The 27055-nt window shown below is 58.2% G+C and overlaps 1 protein-coding gene across 11 annotated transcripts; it reads right to left on the bottom strand.

Moving 5' to 3' along the window:
* Positions 1 to 27055, bottom strand: IMPDH1 (inosine monophosphate dehydrogenase 1). 11 transcript variants are annotated; one of them, XM_087860844.1, is made up of 17 exons: positions 26782 to 27055; positions 26346 to 26406; positions 25715 to 25731; positions 22630 to 22728; positions 20456 to 20504; positions 18171 to 18272; positions 17978 to 18052; positions 17523 to 17729; positions 17302 to 17389; positions 16274 to 16473; positions 15561 to 15651; positions 15208 to 15303; positions 13743 to 13886; positions 13491 to 13635; positions 13067 to 13210; positions 12869 to 12952; positions 10902 to 11656 (listed from the first exon to the last, which is right to left on the bottom strand). In XM_087860844.1, the coding sequence occupies exons 1-17, from the start codon at positions 26955 to 26957 to the stop codon at positions 11635 to 11637; spliced, it is 1800 nt and encodes a 599-aa protein (XP_087716970.1). In that variant the 5' UTR covers positions 26958 to 27055; the 3' UTR covers positions 10902 to 11634. The 11 variants fall into 11 exon arrangements, with proteins under 11 accessions (XP_045648655.1, XP_045648658.1, XP_045648656.1 ...); XM_087860843.1 differs by lacking the exons at positions 25715 to 25731; positions 26346 to 26406 and adding an exon at positions 12280 to 12296; XM_045792699.2 differs by lacking the exons at positions 10902 to 11656; positions 25715 to 25731; positions 26346 to 26406 and adding an exon at positions 1 to 804 and having other exon boundaries at positions 17906 to 18052; positions 22630 to 22731.

Here is a 27055-nt window from a genome sequence, read left to right as displayed (position 1 = left end):
AAAAAAAAAAAGAGAGAGAGAGGAAAATGGAAGGGAGGAAATCCTCACTGAACTAATTTGAGGAAATTTTCCAGAACAGAAGGACATGAGTTGCCAGCTTATTAGAGGTGTGTCCACGAAGGCCCAGCACTGAAAATGAAAAGAAACTCACACCAAGGCAAATTAAAGAGAAGTGTGTAGAAACTTCCAAAACAAAGTAACATACAAAGGGTTAGATACCAGAAAGGCTTTGGATTTCTCAACAGCAACGACAGAAGTTAAAAGCAATGCTTTCAAAATGCTGAAGAAAATTTACTTCCACCTAGAATTCATATCCTTCCAAGCTATCAGTCAGGTAAAAAGATAGGATATATCCATTTTCAGACATGTAAAATTTAAAAATGTATACTTCCCGTGCACAGTTTCTGGAAAAGCTACTAGAGAGAGTGTTCTACCAAAACCAGAAAGTAAGTCAAGAAAACAGAAAACGTGGGGTGCAGAACACAAGCGATCCAACACAGGAGAGAGGCAAAGGGGCTCCCTTGGAAGAGAGTGAAGGGGGACCCCAGGAGGTCAGCTGTGAACCACGTGTAGAGGGAACGCCAGTTCAGATTGGAGCCTTGTGATTGACTCAGAAGACACGCTGACAGCCGTCATCACCAAGATCTTTGATTCCAGTGTGCCATCTTTGGACCCTCAGGTCAGAATTGTCTAGGTGAGCCTGCCCCAGTTCTTCTGTGTACTTGCCTTGTCTGGACCATGCGCAGTGAAGCTACTGTTCTCCCCTCCATGCCCGCTCAGGAAGTGTTCTGTTTTGCCTTGCTCCTGAGAGGAGAGAGGAGTGAGCTCAGAAGCAGAGAGCACAGAGCTCCTGAGGGCTGGTGAACTCTCCCGCGTCACTGTAGTGAACTCTGGGTTTCCCGGGACTCCCTTGTGACCTTGCCCACAGACATTTCCAGAAAAGGTTCTTGTAAATTCTCAGAGTAGCCAAAGCCACATCAAGAACCAGGGGCTCTGCTCAGCATCCCTTCTCCAGGAAGCCTCCACCCAGGACAAGACCATCCTTGCCTCTCCCACTTAGATTATTCTTGCTCCTCAGCCTTGTTTAGGAATACACACAAATGTGGTGAACCCGTACATAAAAGCCCTGTGGGGCCGTCCTCCCCTAGGAGGTCAGAGCATCCTCCCAGCGGCGAGAAGGCCAGTGCCTGCAGGTGACCGCCTGCTCTCGGCAAGGGAGATGAAGAAAAATGGAAGGGAACGGGAAACAGAGCAGTGAGGGGAAGGAGGCCCGGGGAAAGGAGATGGGAACCAACGAGCCCTAGCTTGCTCTGATCCCGGAGGTCCTTCTTGCATCCTGCTGATGGCTCCTAGCGTGGGGGAGCTGGGGCAGGCTGGCAGAGGGTCCCTCCAGTGAGTCCCTGCATTTCATCTCTCTGTGTCTTTAGTTCTTGGGGATTAGGGTGGATGGGACAGGGGTCAGGGAGGTCTGCTGCACACATTATTTTGTAATTAAAAAAAAAAAAACACCAGTGCTTTAATCTTTTGACAACGACAGCTGTTCCCAAGTGTCTGCTTCGTGCGTCTCCATCTCCCTGTTTCTGCAGCCCTTAGACTTCACTCAGCCTTATTGTTTTCCAGCGTATCAGATTCCTCATTTGTAAAATGGGGATAATAATAGTCCTTCCTTCATAGACTTACCGAGACCACTATATGAAGAGCTTTGAACACCAGAAAGACGATAGAAGAGTTTACTACTGTGTTACTATGGTGTCTATGATTCCAGGAGTGACGAATAAAGCCGCTGCAGGGAACGAGGCGTGGAGAAGGTTGGGGTCAGTGGACAGAAGAGGTTGGTGGGGGCTGGGGGAACAGGAGTGTGGTGGGGACAAGCGGGAAATGCGAGTGGCTGGGGGAGGAGGATTCCTGGGGGGGGCTGGGCTACAAGATCCCGGCTAGCCAGCAGGAAGAGGTAAAGAGGTTGTGGCTGGTAGGAGCTGTGATGCCATCTGCAAGGTTGATCTGTTCAAGTTTTATAGGGCAGAGTAGGCCCCAGGGAAAAGTGTCCTGGTTCTCACATCCCTGTGAAAAAACACACGTCCTGCTTAGGAGCCAAGGTCCCCTACTCTGGACCACCCAGGCACAAGATGGGGGGGTGGTGGTGAGGGGACAGGTCCCCCGCTGCGGCTGTACTGCCCCTCCTCCCACACGAATGTGTTGGAGCAACTCAGCTGGGCTTTGATTTTTGACAGCCTGAAGGCTTCCCACACGTGTCCCCGAGGACTCAGCTGTTTCCCCCAGCGGGGGAGTGGAGACCCGCAACCCTGAGCCGCTTCTGCCCGTGATCCTCCCCGCCCCATGCCTCACAGGCTTGGAGGACAGAGAGGAGCAGCCGAGGAGCCTGCAGGGCTGATGGAGGACAACAGAGCTGCTACGTTGGCACCCCTGTGAGGTCTGATCGGGGTGTCGGTGGAGAGGGAGCACCCCCCCTTCCGCCAGAGGGGAAGCCAGCAGCCCCAGCCCAGGTCCCATTCCCCTAGCTCTCCTTGGCCGGCTTCCCTCATCTCTGCTGCCACCGCTGAAGGCTGGGGAGGAAACTTAGAGCAATCTCTGCTCCTCATCTCAGCCCTGCTCCTTGTTTCCGGAGACTCGATGCCTTGGTTAGTTATGTAAATGGCAGGATCGCTAAATGGCAAAGTTGATGCTGGGGACACTCAAGTCTACCTCACCTCCCAGAGGGCCTGGGCTGGGCAGGGAACGAGGGAGGGGACGTTCTCTGTGGCTGGCTGCAGGGAGAGAAGAGAGGAACCCTTCTGGATCCCCTTGGGTCCTTTCTCTTTCCCTCACCCGCCCCTCCTCTGCTCTCTCCTGGGCGGTGAGTGGGGAGTTCACTATTGGGGTGCAGGCTGTGGGCACACCGGCTAGTGTTCTACATGTTTCTGCGCTCTGGGCCCTGTTCCCACCACAGGCTTATTCCCTGATCAGCTGCCCGGAGGAGGGAAACGGGAGGAGCTCCTTTGTGAAAGCTTTCCCAGAAGAAGGGCGCAGGTGAAGAGGGCAAACCAGAAATTCCATTGCTTCCAGCTGTTAGAGCAGATTGCTTAAAACACGCTTCTTGTTGTACACGGTGAAATAAGCCATTCATCGAACTCTATCCCCAGTTTTGAGATCCTAACAAGGTGTCTGGGAGCAGCCTTACTTGGGAACCAGGAGACCTGTGTTCCAGTCCTATGTTAGGCAGAGCTGTGAAGAATGTTCCACCCCTTCTCTCAGGGCTGGGCCACCGCTGATAGGAGGGTGAAGTCATGTCTGCAAGGGCAATGGCAGGAAAAGCTTGGAGGACGGGGCCACTGGGAGATTGAGGGCAGGCAGGGGCTTGGAACGTGATAAGGGACCCCAGAGGTGAGGAAAGCCTGCTTCATCCTGGCCTCTTGGGGAAGACTGGGCTCCTCCCTGAAGGACCAGACTCTGCCAAGAGGAGGAAAGTGTCCTCACAGCCAGTGCGTGTGTAGGGGACGGGGGTGCACAGCTTCCCCTAGCCCCAGCCCCTGGTGCTGAGTGAACTCTGGCCACAGGCTGGCTCAGAGCAGGAAGCCCAGGGAAGGCAGATGGCGACAGACCCTCAAGAAGGCTTTCTTGATCTTTGGAGATTGAGTCCTTTCTGAGAAGCTGGTGGAAATTCTGCTCCCTCTGCCCAGGAAAATGGACAGGCACACACCTTGCACACGCGGGGAGGGGGGTCATAGATTCCCCAGAGCCCACCCTGAACCCCAGTCCACAGATCCGATCTCTCCTTCTATCTCCACGTCGCCCAGGTACCTTTTCCTCTGTGTCCCACACCAGGGCCCCGAGTTACTGCGACACAACCCAGGCCTCCCGGGAGCTGGCAGGCCAGATCAGGATGCAAATGCCAGGGACTTGGAGTCAAAACAGAGGGCTTCCCGGAGGGAGGGGCTCGTTTCCAGTCTGAGGAGGCAGCCTTGGGATGAAGGCAAGCCTGCAGGCTCTGGAGCTGGCCGGGCTCTTCATCTGTACCTCGGGGATCCGTGCCCACCCCCGAGGAACGGTGTGAGATAATACTGATGGTGTTTAACATGGAGTAGAGTGAGGCTCGAGGTGAATGTGCTGTAAATATGCCCTCGGCTATGGAGGCAGTGAGCATCCTAGCTGGGTCCTAGAAAGTTGGATAATGGCCCTCCACACATGTCCACATCCTAATCTCTAGAACCTGTGAATATGTTACCTTACCCAGCAAAAGGGACTTTGCAGGTGTGACTATGTCAAGGGTTTGAGGTGGGGACATGATCCCGGTGGGCCCAGTGTCATCATAAGAGTCCTTAGGAGAGGGATACAGGAGGGCCCGAGTCCTCTCTGCCTCCAGAAGGAGCATTGACTAGAGCCTCTATTTTAGATTTCCAGCCTCCAGAAACGGAAGTTAGTAAGTGTGTGTTGTTGGCAGCTGCTCAGTTTGTGGTCATTTGTTAACAGCAGCAACAGTAAACTCATACACGACGCCTTGCCAGGAAAGGCCGGAGCCCACGGGGGCAAGGCTTTGATGCAGGAAGGGGTTTGGAGGGGAGTTTTTGCAGCTAGGCTGGGCCAGGAGTGGGCCTGTGATGAGAGAGGAGGGCCGGGCATGGAGTGCTCAGCCCGTGACCTCACCCTTGGCCAGCCACAGCTGCCCTGGCATCCGGACGCCTGTCAGCCCAGGCTTACATGCCTCACTGGGCCAGAAAGGGATCCCTGTGTAGCCAGGCCCCAGGCAAGGGTGGGGGTGTGGCAAAGAAGGCTGGTGCCAGGGGAGGGAGCCTGATCAGCCCTGGGGTTGTAGAAGCCACACGAGGGGAGGGAGGAGGCCAGCAGGGGCTGGCGAGGCGCCCTGTCACCCAGGGCCCCACCAGCTCAGTCCTGCTCTACTTCTCTCCTGAGGGGGCAGGATCATTCCTTTCCTCTCTTCTTTTTCCTTCTTCGCCCCTGGGCTCTCCTGGGCTCCCCTGGGAGAAAGGGAGGGGTAGGGAGTTTGGGGCTAGAGAGCAAGTGGTTGGGTCACAATTGGCTCAGTGGCAGAGTAGCTGGGCAACCTTGGGCAAATTACTTTGCCTCTCTGAGCCTGATTTCTCCTCTGACAATGAGGATGGTAATAAGTCTCTACTGCATGGGGCTGTATTAAATGACCTAATGCGTGAAACACAGTGCCCAGCATGGTGTCAACCCTATCTTTGCAACCTCTGTTTGCTGCGCTCAGCAGTGTGCGTTAATTTCATTCATTCTATTCAACAGGTATTTCAGAGCAACGCTGTTCTCCATGATGAAGACATTACAAAGGAAAACAGACCACATACGTAGAAACAGAGAGTATGTGTGCGATGTGTTATGGAAAACAACAAAACAGGAAAAGGAAGGGCTAAGGATGGAGGTAGGGGAGTGGTTTGCTGTTTTGTGCACAGGGTCAGGGAGGGTCTGTCTAACCAGATGCTGATCGAGCCCACACCTGAAGGCGATGAAGGAGCGAGCCGCGTGGGTATCTGGGGGTCGGACACAGAGGGAACAGTCCTGGTGGGAGCATTCGAGGACAGCAAGGCGGCCGGCGTGGCTAGGACAGAACTGGGGAGGTGAGAGAGGGAAAGCAGGGTCGGCCATAGCGGGGGCGGCGGGGGGGGGGGGGCTAGATCGTGAAGGGCCTTGTAGGCCACAGTAAAGACTGGATTTTACTCTTAACCCCGGGGAAGCCATTGGAGGGTTTTGAGCAGAGGCAGGAGAAGAACCACCATGGCCGTGAGAAGACTCTGTAGGGAGGCAACACTGCAGGCCGGGACAGACTGGGCTCCTTGCAGGAACCATGCAGGAGGGGACGGCAGCCTGGACTGCCATTGCTGGGGGAGAGCCTGGAAGAAGTGCCTAGACTGAGGATGTATTCTGGAAGCTCTCCAACAGGATTTGCTGATGGATTTAACACAAATGTGAGAGAAAGAGGAGGCCAGGGTGGCTCCACGATTTTTTGGTTTTGTTTTTATCTCAGCAACCAGAAGAACAGAATTGCTATTTTTTGAGATGGAGTAGATTTAAGGAGGACCAAGTCTGGGACGATGGTGGGGACGTGTGATGGTTAATTTTATGTGCCAACCTGACTGGGCCGCGGGTGCCCAGATAGTCAAACATTATTCTGGGTGTGTCTGTGAGGGTGTGTCTGTGAGAGATTAACATTTGAATCTGTAGACTGAGTAAAGCAGATTTCCCTCCCCAATGTGAGTGGGCCTCATCCAATCTATTGAAGGTCTGAAAATAACAGAAAGGCTGAGTAAGAGAGAATTTGCTGTCTCTGCCTGACTGTCTTCGAGCTGGGATATTGGTCTTCTCCCGCTTTTGGACATAGACTCCGACTGGATTGTTCTCCTGGTTTATAGGTATCGGTAAACGTTTATGGTTATGTTCAGGGTGAGATCCGATTTAATATCCTGATGGATATGTGGGGCAAGCAGGGGAATGAGTGAGAGTAGATTAGATCTGTGAACTGAATTTGAATCCTCCAAATCTGTCCCTTGACCCAGTTGAAGCTGGCCTTCCCTACACAACTGTTGAAATGGAATCCATTCCCGCATGGCCCCGGGTGCCAGCTTTGTCCTTCTTGGCCCCCTTGCCTGTCCTTGGTTTCCCTGGAAAGTTCACACAAGCTCCAGAATTCCTAAATCCCCTCCCCTCCACCTCTGTGGTCCTCCCAGAGGGAAGCCTCAGTGCAAGGTCAGGGGAACCCTGAGCAGAGGGGTGCCCCACGCAGGCCGGGCAAAGGTAGCCGCGCTGCAAAGGGCAGATTCATCTCTGCCTCTCTTCAACCACACCTAGTGCTCCCGGTCCCCCAATGGGCCTCACCCTCAGCTCCCTCCCGCCAGCTTCCCTTAGGGACTTGGACACCATGCCCACCAGGAAGTAGGGTGGAATGGAAGGGAGAAAGTCTGGGCAGGCCCTGCTTCCTCACTGAGCTCCCCTCTTAGCATCTGGTGACTTGGGAAGTCACTGTCTCTCCGGGCCTCATTTCCCCCGCCCGTAATAAAGGAATGTGTGCCACTACCGCCTCATGAGATTGCTGAGGATACGATGCACCTGCCACGGTGACTGGTGCTTGGTAATAAATGGCTGCGGAAAGCAGGTCTTTTAGGCTTCTCTCCCCGCCCCCAGCCAGCTTCTCTCCTTTCTGAGAGATTACTTTACTCCCGTGCTCCTCCTGTCCTTCAGACACCAAATTTTACTGTGGACATGGGCAACCAGGGAATGGTTGCCAAGGGCAGGGCTTTCAGAAAGGCTGCCTGTTGCCTAGGAAACTGCCCCACTCCAGGGTCCCCGGGGTCTCACAGGTCGATGGGTCCTGGCGCCACCTGCTGGATGCAGTGCCACACTGCTCCTAAAGCCGCCAGACCTGGCATTCCTGTTTCCCCAAGCATGAAATGCACTCGTTTCCCCTGCTCTTCTCCCCCCCAGCATCGCCACCATATAAAGTCCTTTCCTCCTTTGTGTCCCTAGATATTCTGAGACAAGAGCCATGGAAAGGAGTTAGAGGCACCGTGGACCATGGGAGGGGTGGAAGCAACATCTCCCCACGTAGAAGGACCGAGCAGAATTCCTGGTGTGGGGTCCAAACAAAGTTCCTCCCCTTACTTGATATCCCGAAGCTCAGAACACATTTCGTTGCCCACTAGCCTGGTCCACCGGGAAGGAGCAGCAGGGAGGAAGAAGTTAAGGTTGGGGGTGGGAGAGTGACACTGGGTCATAATAAGGACGTCACACCACAGCCACCTCTTGCTCCCTTCTTCCTTCCCAGCCACTCCACCCCTGGTGAGCCTCATCCTGACTTCCCTTCTCTTGGCTTTTCCTGAAAACCTTCCCACCCACCTTGACAACAGGTATGGGGAGCAGGGTTTTGGAGCTGGGGCCTGGTGGGTGCTGCGGGGGGCTGTGTGTTCTGACCCTGGCCCTACCTCTAGCAGATGCCCTGCTCAGCTGGAGGCGGAGGGCTGCTGGGGGTGGGGCGAGGTGGACAGAATTGCCCCCTAACCCCCTAATGAGGAGGGGCCCATGTATAAAGTGGGGGGAGGAAGAGGCATGGACCCAGAGAGGTGGGTGTCGGAGTCGGGCTCTTACAAGCCTGGGGAATCCTGAAGGAACAAAAAGCTTAGTGTGAGGGTGGGAGGCGGAGCTGCCTCTCCCCCCTCTCCCCAAGGCTGGCCCCTTTTCCTCTCCAGACCCCACTCCCGGATGTGAGGAGATGGGGTGGAGGGGGAATTGAGGGTAGTGGAGTCCACAGAGCTCGGGTGCTGACCCCTCTCCGGGCTGGCTGCCCACCCACTTCCTGATTGGCACTAGAAGCACAGAAGCTGAAAGAGCCTGCAGAGGGCTAGTCTGGCTCCTCCCCGAGCTACCGGGTCAAGCTAGCTGAGAGCCGGGCTCTCCGCCTGCAGATGTGGGGGGAAAGGCAGGGCCAGAGCCGAGGGCCAGCCACCACTCCCCCATCTGTCCTCCAGGGTGGGCCAGCCATGGCTCCACTGCTAGCCCCCAACTCCCGGGCTCCCTTCCCCTGTACGGCAAGCTGCACCTCCCGGGGTGCCCTGGGCCCCGCCAGCTGCTTCTGCTCCCGCCCCGGCTAGAACAAGTACCGAAGCTCTACCTGGCCTGTGCCTTCGAGGTGCTGGCCACGGAGAGGAGAGCGTGCTGAGCCGCTTCCCGGGCCAAGCGCCTGGGTGCTGGTGTCACTGCGGGGGGCTGGCACACTGGCCAGCTCCTGCTGCTGGTGCCTGCCCTCGCCCTGCACCACTAATACCCAGTGCAGACGCTGCCGGGACGTGGCACGGTGCTTCCACAGCCTGGTGTGGGCAGGAGCTAGGTGTGTGCCAGGGGGAGGGGGAGGGGGCGCCTGGGCCCCACAAACCAGGCTGGACTCCGCGGGGACACATTCTGCTGACCATGGGGTCTGTGATCTGCATCTGTCCCAAGTGTGGCTCTGGACCACCTCTGAATGTATCTGATGTGGCCTTCCTCCCTAGAGCAACTGTCCCTTTGTCCCACCTGGGCCTCCCCCACTGGGGCCAAATTATACAAGCCAGAGTGCGTGTGTCACCGGGGCCAGCCTGGCATGCGCCCATCTCCAGCCTCCATCCCTTTGAAGAAGGGGAGGGCAAATAGGACACGCTGAGACTAATTTACCGAGCGCCCATAAGCTTCCATATGTTCTCTCACGTAATCCCCACAATGAGGCCATGAAGTAGGTGCTGTGTTGTCTGAAATTCTTACGGTCCATAAGAATTTGAATTTGGCAAGAATTTGGCAAGTCTCAGAAACCACGGAACTGCGTTCACAGATTTCCTCCTGAACAGTGATTCTCAAGCTAGGGTATGTGTCAGAATGCCCTGGAAGTGAGGGATAACTCAGAGGCCCAGACCCTCTCCTACTTCGGTGAGCCTAGGCTCCTGGGTTTGTTTTTAGCTCTCCAGGGGGTTTGGATACGCACCAAAATTTAAGGCCACTGTACTTGAATTTCCTCCGGAAGCGTCAAACTAAGGCTAACTTACCTCAAGTAACGGGAAGGCCATTGTTACAAGATAACCCATTCTCCTGGTCAGCTCTAACTGACCGGTTGGGTCTAGCTCAAAAGGAAAATTCTCCCTTTGAATCACTCACACCCTTGATGCCGAGTGACTCTGTAGTTCTCTAAAAACCCTTAGATCTTTTCCATCTCAACTGCTGGTCAAGCCGACTCCTGTACGGTTTTTGTGAACCAACGTGCAGGACAAACTATGAAACATGGCCTCGTTTTGGTCCATCCCCTCTCAGCTTTTACCACTCCCTGGTATCTGTGTATCCTTCTCCCACCTAGCTAGGTCACCTCAGACTCTTAGGTGCTCACTGAGGCCACAGACTCCAGGTGCAAGGCCTCCAGGGACCCTCAATGACCCAGGCACTTGGCAGCGACCCCCGGAGCATCATCGAACCAGCTCTGAACTTCCCAACGGTCCTGCCCTCCAGTTCTTTCCTTCTCACCCCTGAAGACGCCGCAAAGCTGGAAGATGCCACCGTGACAGGCTGGCCCCAGACCAGGGGGCTCCTTCTGGAAGGGTCTGGGAGCGGGCAGGTACCGGCAGGCACTCCAAGAGCAGCCTAGGGCAGCCCCTCCCTGACAGTGAGGGCAATGTTTCCAGCTATTCACGACCCACAAGCTGGCGTTTTGTTTCTACACCCTCTGCTCATTCCTGTCCCTGGAACATTCGTGCTCTTTGCTTCCGCTCCTAAGCGGTGTCTGTACCTGGTGGCACGGCTGTGTGCCCAGTGCCCAACTACAACAGAAGCACAGGAAGGCAATGTGAACCTTCCCCCCACCCCCCTGGCCGAGGATATTCAGCAGCCCATATGTCAGTGCTGTCCCCACCAGGAAGGGTTTGAGGCTGGGACACAGGGCCCGAGCCACAGATGGACAGTGGGAGCGGAGCCCCTCTACCTGGTACCCACACACGGTCTTCACTGATGAGGCCGCAGGTCAGGGCCACAGCCATGCTCTGCTCCCGCCTGTGTCCAGGCTGCACCGTTTGGTGTCACGAGGCCACAGTGGGGACTTGTGGGCAGCCACCAGTGAGGCTCCCGACGCTTATCTTCTACAGCCTCGGTGGCCCCTCTGCCACTCCGTCTGCCTGCGTGGCTGCTGGCGACAGGCGGCAGGGGACTATGCCGGTGTAGGCATGGGCCTGGGAGACCCCCCCCGCCCCCGGCCATGTGGCCCACTTGTGTCAGGAAGCCCCAGAGTCCCCCAGCTCCCTCCTCAGCTTCCTGGGGAGGCTGGGCCTGGTGCCCCACCCCCACCCCCGCTCTGATCGGGGCTCGGGGCTCCAGCTCCCCACCAGGACAGGGGCCAACTGCCCAGTGGACAAGGGGCAGAGACAGGATGGCAGAGGTGTTGAGACCTCTTGATTTATTCAGACTATTTAATATACAATGACGTAACTGTGACCCCAAAGTGTGCAAAGTTAAAGCCTTCGACTGCAGCTGAGAGGGAAGGGCAGGAATGGTACACCTGGGGGTGACGGTGAGTCAGGAATGATGGGCAGCCTCCTCCCCAGGGCCAGGGACGGGGGAGCGGCCTGAGGAGCAGGGCTGGGGAGCCTAGGGCCGGGGGAAGGGGGCAGAGACCTCCCTCTGGCCTAGGTCAGGAGCCCAGAAGTGCCACATGGCTGAGGGGGCAGCAGCCCAGGAAGGGGCCAGAGGCAGGGCCAGGAGAGCACCATTTCCGGGGTGGGGGTTGGGGAGGGAGGTGCCCTACGGAAGCCAGGAGGGGCCACCTGCCCCAGGGGTGGGTGCCAGGCCGGAGCAGGCTGCAGCGAGAAAGACCTGAGGCAGGCACAGGGCCTGAGAGCCCAGGCTGGCTAGGCTCAGGGGGACTGAAGGAGGGGGAGCCCGGGGGGACCCCTGGGGCAGCTGAGCCCCAGGAGCAGTCCTGCCTCTGCAGGGGATGGCCAGGAGGGGCCGCAGACCCTCAGGGGCTCCCTTCCTCTCTCCCTGGAAAGGAGCTGGGGAGTCCGTAGTGCAAATCTATGGACCACTCAGTTATGGAGGGAGGCTGTGCTCAAAGGGGCACCCTGCGGCGCACCCCCTCCACTGCCCCGGCTTCCACCACCATCCTCAGTACAGCCGCTTCTCGTAACTGTGGGGACAAGGCAAGAGGGAAGCCAAGAGTGGGTGTCTGGACCCTGCTCCATTCCCAGATCCCCTTGCCATTAGACCCTGGGCTGCCAGGGCCTCCCCACGTGGGGGGTGGGGGGGTGGGAAAGAGCAGGTCCTGCGCCTCTGTGTTCCCCAGGCCAAGGCTCCCGAAAGAACCATGCCAGGTCCAGAGACAGCCATGCTCCTTCTGGCCACAGCCACAGCTGAGCAGACTGTCCTCCATGCTGGGGGTGGAGACGCAGCTAAAGACAGTCCGTCCTCACAGAGCAAGCTCAGACCAAGCTGAACCTCTGCCGCCCATGTCTCTACCCCACCCCTGCACACACAGTGGCCTAGGCCCCGTGTGGTCACTGGGCCCAGTCCAAGACAGGGAAACCTCAGGCCTGCGGGCAGGGACATCTGTCTGCACCCCAGAAGGGGCCGTTTCCGCTGGAGGAGGGGCCACGGCTGGCTGCCCCCAGCTCGGTGCTGGTCCTAGGGTCCGTGTCCCATGATTACACCCCAGTGCCACCCCCGACCCAACAGCCCCCGCCCCCAGCCCAGGTCCCACCCAGACTGCCCCTGCTCTACTCTACACTTGGCCCGGGCAGCGCGGTTACTTACACGGCAGAAAGGTATAGCTACGGGAGGATGGGGCAGAAAGAGACACAGGTTAGATGCCCGCCGATGCCTGGGGGGACAGGCCCTCTCGACCAGGGCGGGGACGCATGCCTCTGTGACTACTGCTGCCAGCTAGCACTGCCCCCGCCCACGGTCGCCCCGGCGCCGGCCCTGGCATCTGTCTCTCTGCCCTTCTCCCCGCCAGGGGGCTCGTGCTGGCGGCCTCCACCTGCCTGCCTGACGCTGCCACCAGCAAGAGCTCAGCGCCACCAGCCTCTGCCACCAGCCACCAAGCTTCTGAGCAAGCAAGGGACTGGGACCCCAGGAGGGGCCAGCGGCCACATCTCCCATGCCCTGCTCAGGGAGATGCCCGAGGGGAGGGGAGGGGCCTGCCTGCACTGGGGCTAAAGGACAGGGTTCAAGGGCGGGCTAGGCCCTGCAGGACAGGCCCATGGGGTCATCCTGCAGCAGCATCCATCCCTGGGGCAGATGGCCCAAGGGTTCCCTGAAACCTCGGCTTGGCCTCCGAACCATGGCCCCACCTGCCCGACCCAGTGCCAGCCAGCTGGGGCAAGGAGGCCACCACACTTACGAGTGCAGGCCATGGACACCGCCCTCGATCTGAGCCGACATGGTCCGCTTCTCAAACTTGAGCTCCCCTGAGTACATCATGGACCTGAAGGGGGTAGGTGGAGTGCGTCAGGGGCACCGAGGACAGAGAAAGAAAGAGGGAGAGAAGCAGCAGGGAGGAGTCAGGAGCCTCCCAGGTCCCCGCAGCCCCAGCACTCACCGCAGGACAGACAGGCTGCGGGCGCCGATGTCCTGGCAGCCGTGCTGGATACCTGCTATGAGGTAGGGCACGAACTTCTGAATGGAGCCTTTGTCCTGGATGGAGCCCGAGACGCCCTGTGCGATCTTCACCTTATCCCCCTCGCTGCGTGGAGGGCAAAGAGACTGAGCCAAGCAGCCCCACGGCCCAGGGGAGCCCACCCAGCAGAGGGGAGCCCACCCGCAAGGCCCCCCAAAGCAGCCACTCCCTGGGTTCTGAGTCAGATGGCCCAGGTCCTATCCCAGGTCTACTACTTGTACCCTGTGCCTCGGTTTCCAGAACAAGACCATGGAGGCCGGGCACCGTGTGGGGAGGTCACAGGTGGTGTGGATGCCGGAGGGCTGCGGGCTGATGGGCCTGGGGCCGGGGTTCGGAAGCAGGGCACCTGAAGTATCGTTTCTGGCTGCTGCTGCTCTTCTCCATGGCATCCAAGGAGCCCATGCCCCGGTACTTCTTGAGCCTCACCCCATCCGAGAAGAAGTACTCGCCAGGGGCCTCCGTGGTGGCGGCGAGCAGGGAGCCCATCATCACTGCGGTGGTCGAGGGGTCAGTGCCTCTAGCCCCATAGACCTCCTACTGCCCTTGCCCAGCTCCCGGCCCCCCACCGGCCTGCCCAGTCCCCAGCAGAGCCCCTCACCTGTGGAGGCGCCCAGGGCCAAGGCCTTGACCACGTGGCCCACGGTCTGGATGCCACCATCCGCTATGACCGGCACCCCGAAGCGCCGGGCGTACTCAGCCACCTTGTAGACGGCGGTGCCCTGGGGCCGACCACACGCCATCACTGTGGGAGGGCATAGCAGTCAGAGGAGCCCGCGGCAGCCCAGGGGCCAGGTGGAGGCCCCTTCCTCCGTGTGCCCCACCTCCGCTTGGGAGGAGGGGCAGGGCTGGGTGGTACTTCTGAGGCACAAGACAGGCGACAGCAAAGAAGAACACCAGGGGCAATGTCCCTCGGGGGACCTGGCCGTCTCCACCGAGAACAGCACCACGCGGGATTCTGACGGCCTTCAAAGTATAGCGTCCCCACCCCCAGAACGGTGCGCTTGGGTCTGGGGGGTCCCCAGGCTCAACCTCTCCCTCAACCTCTTTCATTTGCAAAGCCTGTCACTAGGAGGTCCTCACAGCCTCCTTTGGGATAGCGGTGTGCATTTCTCTGTGCTCAACTGTCCGAGGTGTTTAAGTATGAGGTTTTAAGTGGGAAGTCCAGGGAGCTAGCACTTTCTCGGGACGGAGGTAAAGCTGGATAAAGTGGAGGAGAGGCCTTCTTGGGAAGCACCTCGGGTCCGTTTTGTCCCTATTGCATCCCGAGAGTTAGAACAGTGCCTGACACACAACAGGTGCTCAATTAATATTTGTTGAGACACCGAGGGAAGGCCAACATTTACCATGACGGTCAGCTAAGGGGGACAGTAGAAACTTGAAAGCAGAGGCTCTGAACACCAAAAGGAGGAGACGTTTTATGCAGGGAAGACTAAATGGGTCACTCAGTGTTGTGGGGAAATGACCCTCACTCGAGGGGCCAGACACATCCCGTCAGGCCAAGCCAGGACCCACAAGTCAGACACCGGGCTCCAGGGAGCACCCCTCAACCACACGGGGACACACCTCAGGGTCTCGCACTCTCCCACATCATGGTCAGGAGCGCGCCCCACAAAAGGGCTTTGTGACTGAGTGGATCCCCCTCCCCCACTATCACCACCCATGATAAGGTTGTACGTCCTTACACATTCAGGGACACGCTATCTCCACATCTTAACTATCTCCATGTCACAAAGCTTTTCCCAGCTCGGAGCTGGCTTCCAGCGAGCCCCTCAGAGAAGTACTCACACCAGCCTTGAGCCTCCAGATTGGGCCTTCTTGACCAGAATCTAAGAAGCAGGCTGGCACACGCCCAAAACTCACAGTAACCTTATCTTACACGAGCCGCCCCCAAGTCAGTGGGCCCGACAGAGTTTGAGCCCAGGTCTCCCTCCCTTGAGCCCCCCATCCTGGAGGGGAACTGGCACAGTGAGCACTTAGCATGCATCTGTGGACCCAGAGTGGGGCCCCAGAGCCCGTGGAGGCCAGTGGGGCATTCTTGTTGGCATCGCTCTCCTGACACCTACCTTCTTGGGTGATGCAGATGGAACCGCAGCCCATGCCCACACGCAGCCCGTCCACACCAGCATCAATCAGGTTCTTGGCCTGCGCTGCTGTCACCACTGGGGGGGTGGGGAGGAGGGTTTGGAGGAGCGGGGAAAGAGGAACAGTGTGAGGATGGGATGCCCTTGCCTTGCTCTGGGGCTGCCTGGAACCCCAGTCTACCCTCCCCCCTCCAACCCCCAGGGACCAAGCCCGGTCATTCAGCCCTCTGCGCCCACGCAGGAGCAATGCCATCACCTAGGGATGCTGAAGGACAGAGGAGAAGTTACACAGTGAGGGAGCAAGGGCTGGGGGCTGACGGGGACCCTGCACTCACCATTCCCCCCAATCACCTGGAGGTGGGGGTATTTCTGCTTGATATAGTGCACCATGGCGATCTGATACACGGAGTTCCCTTGGGAGGAGTCCTGTGAGAAGGGGGACAGGAAAGCTCAGGCTTCGATGGCTAACAGTCCTCACGGGAGGAGGGGCACCATGAGCGGACAAACTCCTGAAATTGTATAAAAAATGTTATGAGAAAGCTCTTTTTCTCCCCCACCCCGGGAAAACACTTGACAGCTCTCAGCAGACTGAGTCTCAAAGAGGCCCAAAAGGTTGAGCACCACTAGCTTATGGTCTCAGAGCAGATAAAGCCCCATCATACCCACGGTATGGACCGGTCCACACAGCAAGGAGGTGTTGCCTGGGCCACAGCCTGTTCCCACCAACTCACTACCAGATGAAATTACTGAATTTCTTCCGCCCTGGTTTCTTCATCTGACGGGTGGGTGTGGTACTGAACCTCAGGGAACTGTGGTGAGGGTCCACAGAAAGGTCTTAGTGCAGGACCTGGCAAGTGGGAGGCTCTCAAAGAATGTGAGCTCTAAGTATTAGGGTGTGGAGGGCCCTCCAACGGGCCCCCAGTTTGTTCTGAGCTGTCAGAGTACCAGTGACCCTCCTAATTCTGGTTTCAGGCTTCATTAGAGGCAAACCCGGTCTCCAGAAGCTTCTACTGTCCTGAACCACCGTGCTCCGGGGCGGTGTGCGTACCAGCACTATGACGTCGGCGCCTGCCTGGGTGAGCAGATCCAGGCGGTATTTGTCATCCTCGCGGGTGCCCACGGCCGCCCCACACAGCAGCTGTTTGTGGGAATCCTTGGAGGCCAGAGGGTAATCCCTGTTCTTCTTCAGGTCAGTGCGGGCAATGATGGCCACCAGCTCGTCACGATCGTTGACAATGGGCAGCTTCCCTGATGAGGCATGCAGAGGTTAGGTGAAGGAGCAGAAGCCCCTTGGGGCTGGAGTGGGAGTGGGGGGCGGTGAGGACAAAACAGACTCGGCCAGAGATTCCACTGAAGTACCCAAACCAGCCACTAGGTGACAGCACCCACCCAGGAAATGCTCCTAGGGCTCTGGCCCTCTGCCCAAGGAACAGGAAGCAAAGAAACCTGCTAGCCAAGTGGGTTCCGGAGCTCTTCCTGCCCTGTGGCCTAACCAGGCTGGGTGGGTGGCCCCCCAGCACTGGCAGCCTTTCACCTGCTAGGCCACAGGCCACAGTGGTCGAAAACTCCTAGCCAGGGCACAAAGGTGAGGCTGTTTTGCAGGGAGGAACACATAGCCTCTCCAATACCACCCCCAGAAAACAATCCAATATGAGCCAGGGAGGCGTTGCCCAGTGTCTCCCATAGGGGCCTAATGGATATTATGTCAGCAGCCCCAATGTCAAATAAACCTACCTGCAGAATTTCTCAGGGCCTTTAATAAGCTGACATACAGGTTTTTTAAATGGAATATGGGAGATAAAAAGCAGCATGTTTCAGACTTTCTTTGTGATGAGTATTTCACATAACGAGCTTTATGGGGAGACACAGTGTGAAGACACTGAATAAGGGACGGGTTTTCCTAAGCCAGGAGAAGGCCCTCAGGATTCATGCCCCAACCTGGGATTATGCAAATCTTCCCCAAGGCCCAGCCAGTCTGGTTGCTGGGACGATCTATAAAGCTCTGAAGGAACAGGGGGCCTGGGGTCCCGGGGGCCAGGCTGGGGGGTCTGGAGCTTTCCACCCACTCCCGGGTACCTTTCTTGCTGCGCTGCAGGATCTCATTCGCCTCTTTCAACGTGACACCCGCTGGAGCCACCACCAGCTCGTTCCGCGGAGTCATCACCTGTGGAGCCAGGAACATTTGCCTGCAGGTTGGCAGGTGAGAGAGAAGGGAGCCAGGCCTCCCTCTGGTCCCTGGTCACAGGCACCAGCCTGAGGCCCCAGGATGTGAGGTCCTCCCTCCGCCCCGCAGGTACCTCACTGAGGAGGGTGGTGTGGTCCTTCTCGGCAAGAAAGTCAATGTCTCGGGAGGTTACGATGCCCACCAGCTTGCTGCCCATGGTGCCTGTCTCCGTGATGGGGATGCCGGAAAAGCCATGCCGGATCTTGGCCTCCAACACATCGCCCACGGTATGCGAGGGGCTTAGCACCACGGGGTCCGTGATGAAGCCCTGTTCAAATTTCTGGGGGTGGAGACGGGGAAGGAAAAGGCTGGAAGAAGGTGGTGTATGGCCACACCACAGAGGGGCCAGGGCTCTCAATGGGGAGAGGGGCCAGTGGGCAAATGAGGGCTGGGCCTTGTGTCCCCAGTGTGGAGAAGGGCAGACAAGACCCCACAGCAATCAGCCAGGGGACGCACCAGCCTGCAGGGATGGCAAAGGAGGGGGCGGCCAGGTCGCATCTTCTTTCTGGGGACGGGCCTGGTACTTGCCTTGACCTTCCGCACCTCATTGGCCTGGAACTCCGGGGTGCAGTTGTGGTGAATGAAACCAATACCGCCCATCAGCTGGGGTGGAAGGGAAGCATGGTCAGAGCCAGGGGGCAACCCTCTTGCTCTGCAAACCCCACTTGTGAATCCGGTCCCCTGTTCAGCCCCCCACCCCCCACCCCGGTGCCTGACTCACAGCCATGGCAATGGCCATGTCGGCTTCCGTCACAGTGTCCATTGGGGAGGAGATCAGCGGTGTCTTCAGAGTGATCTTCCGAGTCAGGGCTGAAGTCAGGTCCTGAGAATAGAGGCACAGTCTACGTGAAGAGTTTTACCATTCGCTCAACAAACATTTACTGAGCTCCTATGGGTCCCCAGCACCAGGACAGGCCTGCAGATACCACAGCGGACAAGGCAGGTAAGGTGCCTGCTGTCCCTCCTGGAGGTTACATCCTACTCGGAAAGAAAGACGACAAACACGAAAAACACGTGCGAGATTATTTCAGTCAGGATAAAGGCTCCAAAGAAAGACAACAAAGCCAAATGACCATAGGAGGAAGGACGCGGTGGTCAGGGCAAGCCTCTTTCTTGGGATACGACCAGTGGGAACCAATCAAGTCGGAGTCTGAGGGACTGTCGTTACAGGCAGAGGGGGCTGCGTGTGTGAAACTGCCCTCTGTTCCCAGTCTTCCTGAGGTGCATTTAAGACAGAAAAGGGCTAGCACAGTACGAGGTGGGAGGCGGGGGCTAAGGGAGAGAGGCAGGCAGGGGGATGGGTGGGCAGTGAGGATGTGTAGCCTTGAAAGCCAGGAAGAGGAACTTAGACTCGACTCTAAGCTGAGAAGCCACAGGAAGGTCTCAGGCAGAGGAGAGACATGATCTGCTTTACGTTTTAAAGAGGTCACTCGGGGTCTGATGTGGAGAGGGCCTCCGAGGAGGCTGCAGGACAGGGCCAGGCAGGAGATGCTGTGACTGTGGGGGGGGGGGGGGGAGGCAGGCACGGGAAGGAGTCTGTCAGCCATCCAGGAAAGTAGGTAACTGGGGGTGTGCCACTCAGGGGAGAAGTCGGGGCTGTAAATACACATTTGGGAGGAATCTGTCTCTGAGATTCCGGCCAACAGCTCGTGGATCCTAGCCTCCAAAGCACTCACAGACTTTGGTAGAGAATTTTTGGAGATTCATAGGCCCCTGAAGTCCATCTCACAGACCCTGGTTCAGAACCCAGGCCCTGCAGCCTAGAAAACTCCACCTTCTCCCTTCCCATCAAACCACAGAAGAGCCACACAGCCCTCCTGACCTAGGCCACAGGACAGGGAGACCCTTGATGGCCGGGAGGGGCCTTTTCCATCCCTTTCTTCCTCGCACCCTGCCCGGGGTCTGGCACAAAGCCAGAGGGCTTAGTAAACTTTGTTAAACTGAACAGCTGAACCAAGACACCCTGGTTGCCATCATAGGGTACATATCCAGAATAGCCCAAATTTTCCCCTAAAAATCTGTCTGCATCAGCACTGGCTACACAGGCTGGACGGGAGTCTCTCCGATGTAAGAGTGACACAGGCACACTCGGACCTTTGGTCTTTCTGGAGGGTCGGACTGAATATCAATTACAGCAAAAAAGGAAACTATTTCTTTAATGTGCATGAATTCATCATAGAATAATCTAACTTGGGACGTCTGAGTGGCTCAGTGGGTTAAGCATCTGCCTTCAGCTCAGGTCATGATCCCAGGGGTCTGGGATCGAGTCCCGCATTGGGCTCCCTGCTCAGTGGGGAGCCTGCTTCTGCCTCACCTGCCGCTCCCCCTGCTTGTGCTCTCTCTCGCTGTGTCTCTGACAAATAAATAAAATCTTAAAAAAAAAAAAAAAAAAGAATCTGACTTTTCCGTGAAATGACTTATACTCGTCAGCACTTACCCTTGGCTTCTACGAACTTGTCATATCTGAATTTGTAAGGAACATTGTTCATTCGCGTGGCTCATTGCGGAGCCCCTCCAATAAAGTGAGGCGCTGTGTTTCCTTGTATTGGTCCCAAATCTAATTCTTTCAAATCCTCTTGCCAATTCCCGTGCATTATGGATCCACAAACAAGTCTGTCCACCTCATCCAAAGTTTCCAGAATTTTACTGGCTTCTGTCATGTCCTTGCTCAGCATTTCAGACAAAATCCAATCCTTCCCGTCTGTGGTAAGAAGGCTGCCACACCCATGCCCATCCCCTCAGGGCCTTTCTGGACCTCACCGTGGGCTCTGCCAGTGAAGCCCTCCCGCCCTGGGCCAGGCCTACTGCTCAGCACACCCCTGAATCCCCACAGCTACCTCTGCTCCATTAGACATGACCCACTGCACTGTGCCAGTTTCTCTGGCAGCAGTAAAGGCTACGTGCCCAAGAAAAGTCTCTCCCACAGCCTGCCCTTGAGCAAGAAGTCAGCCTCTTCTACCACATGCACGGTCCTTCTCCTCCCAGGTCAGCAGAAGAGGTACTTACCACCTCGTCAGCTATGAAGTCTATGAATCCTGGGAGAATCAGGAAGTCGCTGTGAAGACAGAAAAGTGAGTGTTACTGGGTGGGGAGGGGTCCCGCAAAGGGGCAGGGCCTAGGGGAGGCAGCATGGGGGCGGCAAGAGGGGCAGAGACTGGAGCCCTCTGATCCGGGCTGTTCCCTGAGCAGGGCTGAAGCCCCCTTATGCCCCCCACTAGCATCTTGCGGACTCCAGCCCAGAGACCTACAGCCAAAGCCAGCGGAGGGTCTGTGGACGCGGGGTGCCACCAAGGCGGTTGGCCCCAAATGTCTATTGTCTTCAGGGCTCCGAGTTCAGCGAGGGACGTATTACTTCCCGTAATGACACAAATGGCACATACAGTGCTTGCTCTTAAACTCTTCTCCATCCTGATGGGGGGAGACAGTCCGCAAACACGGAACGAACCCAGAAGCCATTCAGTAGTGCAGCATGGCAAGAACACCACAAAGCACAGGACAAGCTGCAAGCCCAGGGCTGGGGCTGCTGAGTCACAAGGGGTTCAGAACAGCATGGAGGGACCCCAGGTGGCTGAGCATGGGGCGCGTTCTGACAGAGAAGGCACTCCACTCCAGCTGGCCTGGAGCAACCCACAGACATGGCCTGGGATGGGAAAGGGGAGGAAGGGGGCTTTACAATTGTTAGGACCAGGACACTGGCGCCCTGGCCAAAGTGTGGCAGCTGCCAGTGCTAGGGTGGGCCATGGTCACAGCAAACCCCAGAAGGAGAGTGTAGGCCTGCATGGGAATGGCAAAGTACAGTGCCATAGCCCAGGGGGCCCCATGGGCTCGATCTGCCTGAAATCACAGGGCCTTGACAGACACACCCAAAAGCAAATGCTCCATGCTTCAGGAACACTCCCAACCAGACTAAGCAAAGCAGCAGGCACCCCAGTGCAGGAAGGAAAAGCTCCAGGGTGGATCAGAGGGGTGGGGTCTTTAACCTGCCCCAGACCTGGAGAAACTCCTAGGAATTTCCCTGGTGAGTTCTCCTAGAAGACTCCAGTGAACAATATATCAAAGAGATACTTTCTCCTCCTTCATCGAAGACCCCCAAACGAATAAAGACCCCTAAATGCCCCTGCCCCCTTGGCAGCCTTCTGTAAGTGAAGAGGCCTCTGTGGCTCACTGAGAGGCAGGAGGAGAAACGCTAGAGTCTGGACCCCTGGACATACTCTCCATATTATCTACATTCCTCACCTAGCCCACACCCCAGCTACGGCCAGGCAAGTTGGCCACTCAGGAATGACTGGGAATCCTGGTGTCTAGGGAAACTGCCTGCCAAGCAGGAATGCCTACAGGCGAGGGCAGGGACTGGCAGGAGACAGGGCAGGGGTGCTTTGGACTTACCAGCATCCCCACTCCTCCCAGTCCCAGGTTTTGATGCTCTTTCCTGGCACGGACACAGTCCTGCAGCCAGGAGAGCGAGTGCCAGGCCTGCAGCCCACAGGACAACTGGCCCAGGGCCCATGGAAAAGCAAACTAAGCCAGAGGCAAACGGAGAGGTCTCATCCTCCTCCAAAATCCCACGTGGGGTGGGCTTGGGGTGGTAGTCACAGAATACCCATGTCCAGGGGGTCACTAGTGCTAACCTGTGGGCAGGCAGGGCACAAGTGGAAGGAAGGCTGGACAGGTCCGTGACAAAAAGGAGCCATCCCAACTGCCCAGCTGGGCCTCTCCTGGAGGCAACACCCAAGCAGCTGCCTTAGCTGGACTCCAGGGTCCCTTCTGCCCTCATGTGAGCTGGGAGCGAGAGGGTGTCCTGGACCAAGGTGTGGAAAAAGTCTCTCCGTAACTCCCACATCTCCAGTTCCCACAAGCCCCAAGCCCCTCCATGGGGCCAAGATACCCGAGAGAGGAGGAAGGGGGCAGGCCGAACCCGGATCCGGCCATAAACGGGGCATGGCACCGAGGGCCCGCGATGTCGCTGTGCCACGTCCGTCTGCTCTCAGCGCGGGCCTCCTTCCTTCCTTCGCCCAGCCCCCCCACCCCCACCCCAAGTCACTCGAATCGGGGCCGGAGAACGCGGGCGTCCCCGAGGGGGGAACGGTGCACGTGTAGGGCCGGGGCCGGGGGATCGCTGCGCGCGGGTGGGTGCGCCGAGGTGGGGCCAAGCCCCCCCGCCCCCGCCCCCGGGGGCTTACTTGTAGGTGAGGCCGTCGGCGTTGGCGAAGAGCTGCTGCGCGGTGAGCCCATCCTCCGGCACGTAGCCGGTGCCGCCGCTGATCAGGTAGTCCGCCATGCTGCTGGGAGACACCGCGACCCGACATAAACACCCGCGCGGGCCGCCCCGCTGCTGTGGCTGCTGTGGCTGCTGTCGCCGCTGCTGTGCTGACGCCGCGCCGCGGCCACGCTGCCGCCGCGGGCCAGGCGGGCCGGGGGCGGGGGCTGCGGCAGCGGCGAGGCGGGCCCGGGGCGCCGCCCTCTCCTCCCGCCCCTCCCCCGGGAGGCCGCCGCCTCCGCCCCGCGCCGCACAAAGGCCCCGTGGAGCCGGGCCCAGCCGCCGCCTGCAGTGGCACAGCGGCCCCGCGTACCGGGCGGGGGAGGGCGTGTGGCTCCAGTGGGGGGAGGGGACTGAACCAGGCCGGGACACGCCCCCTCCACCAGTGGTGGTCCCGCCTCCTAGCCCCCCCTCCCCGCAGCGCGCCCCCCAGGTTCACTCCCAACCTGGGTGGCCCCAGTCTGGGCTCCCCCAGCCATCTGGCCCCCGTCTCCCCTTTTCCTACTCCCCAGCCCAGGGACACCTCTAACACGGTTTGCCTTTACCCAAGACCAAGGGCCAGACTGTGATGGGGACTTGGAGCCCTGAGGTACTGGGTGTGGGCTCACAGCTCCCCAACATACTGGAGTTTGTGGTTGTACCCTCCCAGCAGCGTAGGCTCCCATCTCCCCCAACATCATGACTAGGGGACAGGCGCTCCCAACAGTGACATTCCCTGACCTTTGGGCAGCCTTGAAGCCCTCTGCAGTTTACAAGGCATTTTTTCATAAATGATCACATTTACTCTATAACCCATTAGCTGCCAACTATTAGAGATCCCCACTTTACAGATGCAAAAGCTTCAGTGCAGAAAGCGAGGGAGGATGGGTACTGCCTTGGCTTCCTGATCCAATGCTTCAGTTCGACATCCCTGTCCCCAGCTCAGAAAGTGATGTATAATCATTGGGGTTTTAACCCCAGAGAGGAAAATTGGTTTTTATTTGGGAGGATAGTGTGGTGGGAAGGTGAGGGAGGATCACAGGCCTGGCCTAGCCAAGTATGCATACAAATTAGGACAGGCTAGGGAAGTTTTGAAGATTTCCCAAAGCAGAAGTTTGGTGGCTCCGGGGGCCCAGCAAGACCCAGATTTCTCCATGGGGGCTCTAAGATTTGGTAGCAAATTGATTCACATGAGGAGAGGTGGGGTGGCAGGGGACAGACCCTTCCCTCTGTGTGACCAGAACTGCTAATGCTACTCCCTGACCAAAATCTAGAGAGCAGATCCCCCCACCCCCGAACTCCACAGTCTCCTCCATCCTCCTGTGGTCCCCACAGCTCACTTCTTGGTAAGGGGAGAGAAAGGCAGGGCAGGGACACAGTCCTCTTCCTGGCAATGTGGCTGGCTGTGCCCCCCCCCCCCCCCCCGCAAGTCCTGGGAGGCTGTGTCTGTTTACCTCTCAGCAGTTTGGTGGCAGCCAGGCCCAGGGGAGCCTCCCTGGGATGCCCAGCCTCCCCCAGTGACGCCCCAGGACCCTGCCAGGAAAATACAGACTGTTCCACCTGTGTGCAGAGGGGAGGGGGACCTTCCCACAGAGCTAGCTAGGGTGATGAGGCCCGTGAGGAGTGCTGGAGGAGACTCAGATGCCCAGTGTCTCCTTTACTTTCCTCTTAATGTGAGGGATGGGAACCTCACAGACCACCCCCTCCGCAAGCCCACCAATGGAGCCCTGAGTAGGGCTCCTGATGGGGGCTTCTGAGGGCGCTCTGGCACTGGAAAGGAGGGAATGCGCCTGCCGGGGTTCTCTGCTGAATGGGGGGGGGGGGCAGGAAGCACTTCCAGTTCCTCGGCACTCATGCACTCATCCTGAGGGCCCGTGTCATATGGGGGAGTGAGGGTTTCCTGAGGGGCACAGCACTAGGACCACCTGGAGGCAGAGCAGTGAGACCAGCCAGAGAAGGGACCGTGGCCATGCAGAGGCTGCTCTGGGACACCTTTGTAGCAGTCGGATAGGGCTGGATCTCTAAGGGACCCTAGATCTCTAAGGGACCTGCTCCAGGGCACTATCCCCTGCAGAATGGGTCAGAAATGGGTAGGGTACTATTCAGGATTCCACCAGCGCTGGGGCACAGGACAGCAGCTGGATTCTGCCATCACAAATGAAATTAATGGGACACCTGCCCCAGCCTAGAACTTGGACCCAGGGGAGGAGGCTGCCAGGCTGAGTTATGGGGAGGGTCATTTTCCCAGTGATGACAGAGCTTATGGCCCTACGCCCCTTCTCCTGCTGCCCCACACCCCGTCCAGCTCTGACCTGTCAGGGCTCCTCATTACTCTAAGCTCCTGGGCTCAGCCCTGGGTTAGGCTGTCCTTTTCCAGAGACTGTTAATCCATCCCGTGGCTTTCCTCCTCCCTCTTCCTGATCTTCCCCCAGCTGCTTCCTCCACGGGGAAGAGGGGGAAGAGACACCGAGGCAACCAGTGGGCCTCCTCAGCCTGAGGAAGGGCTGTTGGTCCCCTAAGGCTCCCCACCTAGCAGCTGTGAAGGGAGCTGGGCAGAGGGGCAGGCCTAAGCACCTTCTTCAGGGCGGTGTGGGAATAGTGCCCAGGCGGGGAGCCAGAGGTCTCTGGTCTGGGGCCACTGGAAGGGACAAGATTTCAAAACACTTCTGAGGGGAGGGTGCGATGGGGAGAGGAGGTAACAAAAACATTGGCATCGTTGAGGGGAACAAGGAACATGGCTTGCCCAAGTTCAAGCCCGAGAACAATAACACTAGCCTCAAACCCAGGACCCAGGATTTCTCATGCAATCCTGTCCTCTTCCCACAGCTCTAAGCCAGTGATAGCAGATGGAGGTCTAGCCAGCAGGTTTGGAATCTCATTACACCACCTGGCTGGGGCTCAGGTTTGACACAGGTTCTTTGGAGACTGGTGGGGGGTGGGGATGGCCCCTTTGTGCAGACGTACAATGTGGAGAAGGACTGCTCCTTCTTGGCCCCTGTCTGAGCTCTGAAATGATACTTTTGCAATACCTGCTGTGACCAAGGCGCTGCCTCCATCAAGCTTTCAAGGGCCCCGGCCTGCTCCCTCACCTCATCCGGCCTCTCCCTATCACCCTGGACCCTGAGGCCCAGGAGCCGGATTTCTAGGATGGGAGGAAGGAAAGGGCTGCCCAAACCTGAGTCAATTCTACAGAGGCAGTCTGCCAGGGCAGGAGAGGCCAGGCTTCACCTAGCAGCCCCTTAAGCCTTTAAAAGTTCTTACATAAGCCTCCAGCCCCTGTGCAGAGCTGCAGGGCTAATTCTCCCAGACCACCCCCACCCCCAACCCAGCTTCCAGGTCACCTCCCCAAGCTGCTGAGCACCAACAGATGGGGCAGAGAAAGAAGTCCAAATCCTCTGGACCGGAAGGACAGCGGGATTGCATTTCAAGCTGTGATACAATCCAGAGATTAGCCACTGTCTCCTTTTCAGCCAGTACCCCTGGGGCCCAGCTCAACATCCCCACTCTTCCTCCAGTGACTCTTACAGACCCCAGCAGGCTAAGGGCAGGAGGGCGTCCTGAATCTTAGGAGAAACCCTGAGATGAGCTGCACTGGCAGACTCATCAGACCTCAGTGAATGGTGAGGAGGGGGCAGTGTCCTCACCCGGCTCTGAGGAAGCATCCGTCCGGACACCTACACCTGCCAGTAAGACTCCGGAGATAGTTCTAGGCGGAAAACAGCTAAAGGAGGAGTACACAAAGTTGGACAGGGACGCCAACAAGCATTGTTTCCACCCCAGGAGTTGGAGCCACTTGGACCAGGTATCGTCGGGTGTATAACCGAAGCCCGATACAGGGCTAAGATTTTGGGGAGCGTTTTTCTGACCTGCTCCCATATGCGGCACAGCACCGAACCCTTTGCACAGCGCCTGCCTGCATCCCCCAACCAAGGCCAGGTGCGTGGCGTCTGAGCCGGGTTTCAGGAAGTTAGGGGTTGAGGCGGTTAGAGGCAAGGGTGCTGGGGCCTGCCCTTCCCCTCCCCCGCAGCGTCGCCGGGTTCCCGGAGCCGCCGCGCCCGCCCCGGATGCGCCCCGCGCGCTCTGCCCTGGGCGTCACCTCTCGGGCTCGTAGCCGGCCTGCAGCAGACGGGCGCTGTACCGCTGCGCCGCCGTCTCGTGTCCGGGGTGTTGCCGGGCTCCGGGCTCCGGAACGGCGGCGGCTCCGCCTCCCCGCAGCGGCGGCGGTGGCGGGAGCGGCCCCGACCCCGCTAGTGGGGCTAGCGGCTCCTCCATGCGGAGGCCGCTGATCAGGGCGGGCGGGAGCCTCTCCGCCTGGAGGCTCCCCGGGCCCCCGCTGGGGAGTGAGCGCGGCCCAGTCGGGGGCCGGGGAA

This window comes from Ursus americanus, chromosome 3 (genome assembly GCF_024610735.1).
Source record: "Ursus americanus isolate L20-20 chromosome 3, mUrsAme1.1.p, whole genome shotgun sequence".
Lineage (NCBI taxonomy): Eukaryota > Metazoa > Chordata > Mammalia > Carnivora > Ursidae > Ursus > Ursus americanus.
The sequence above is the reverse complement of the archived record's forward strand: the minus strand, read 5'-3'. Positions and strand labels throughout refer to the sequence as shown.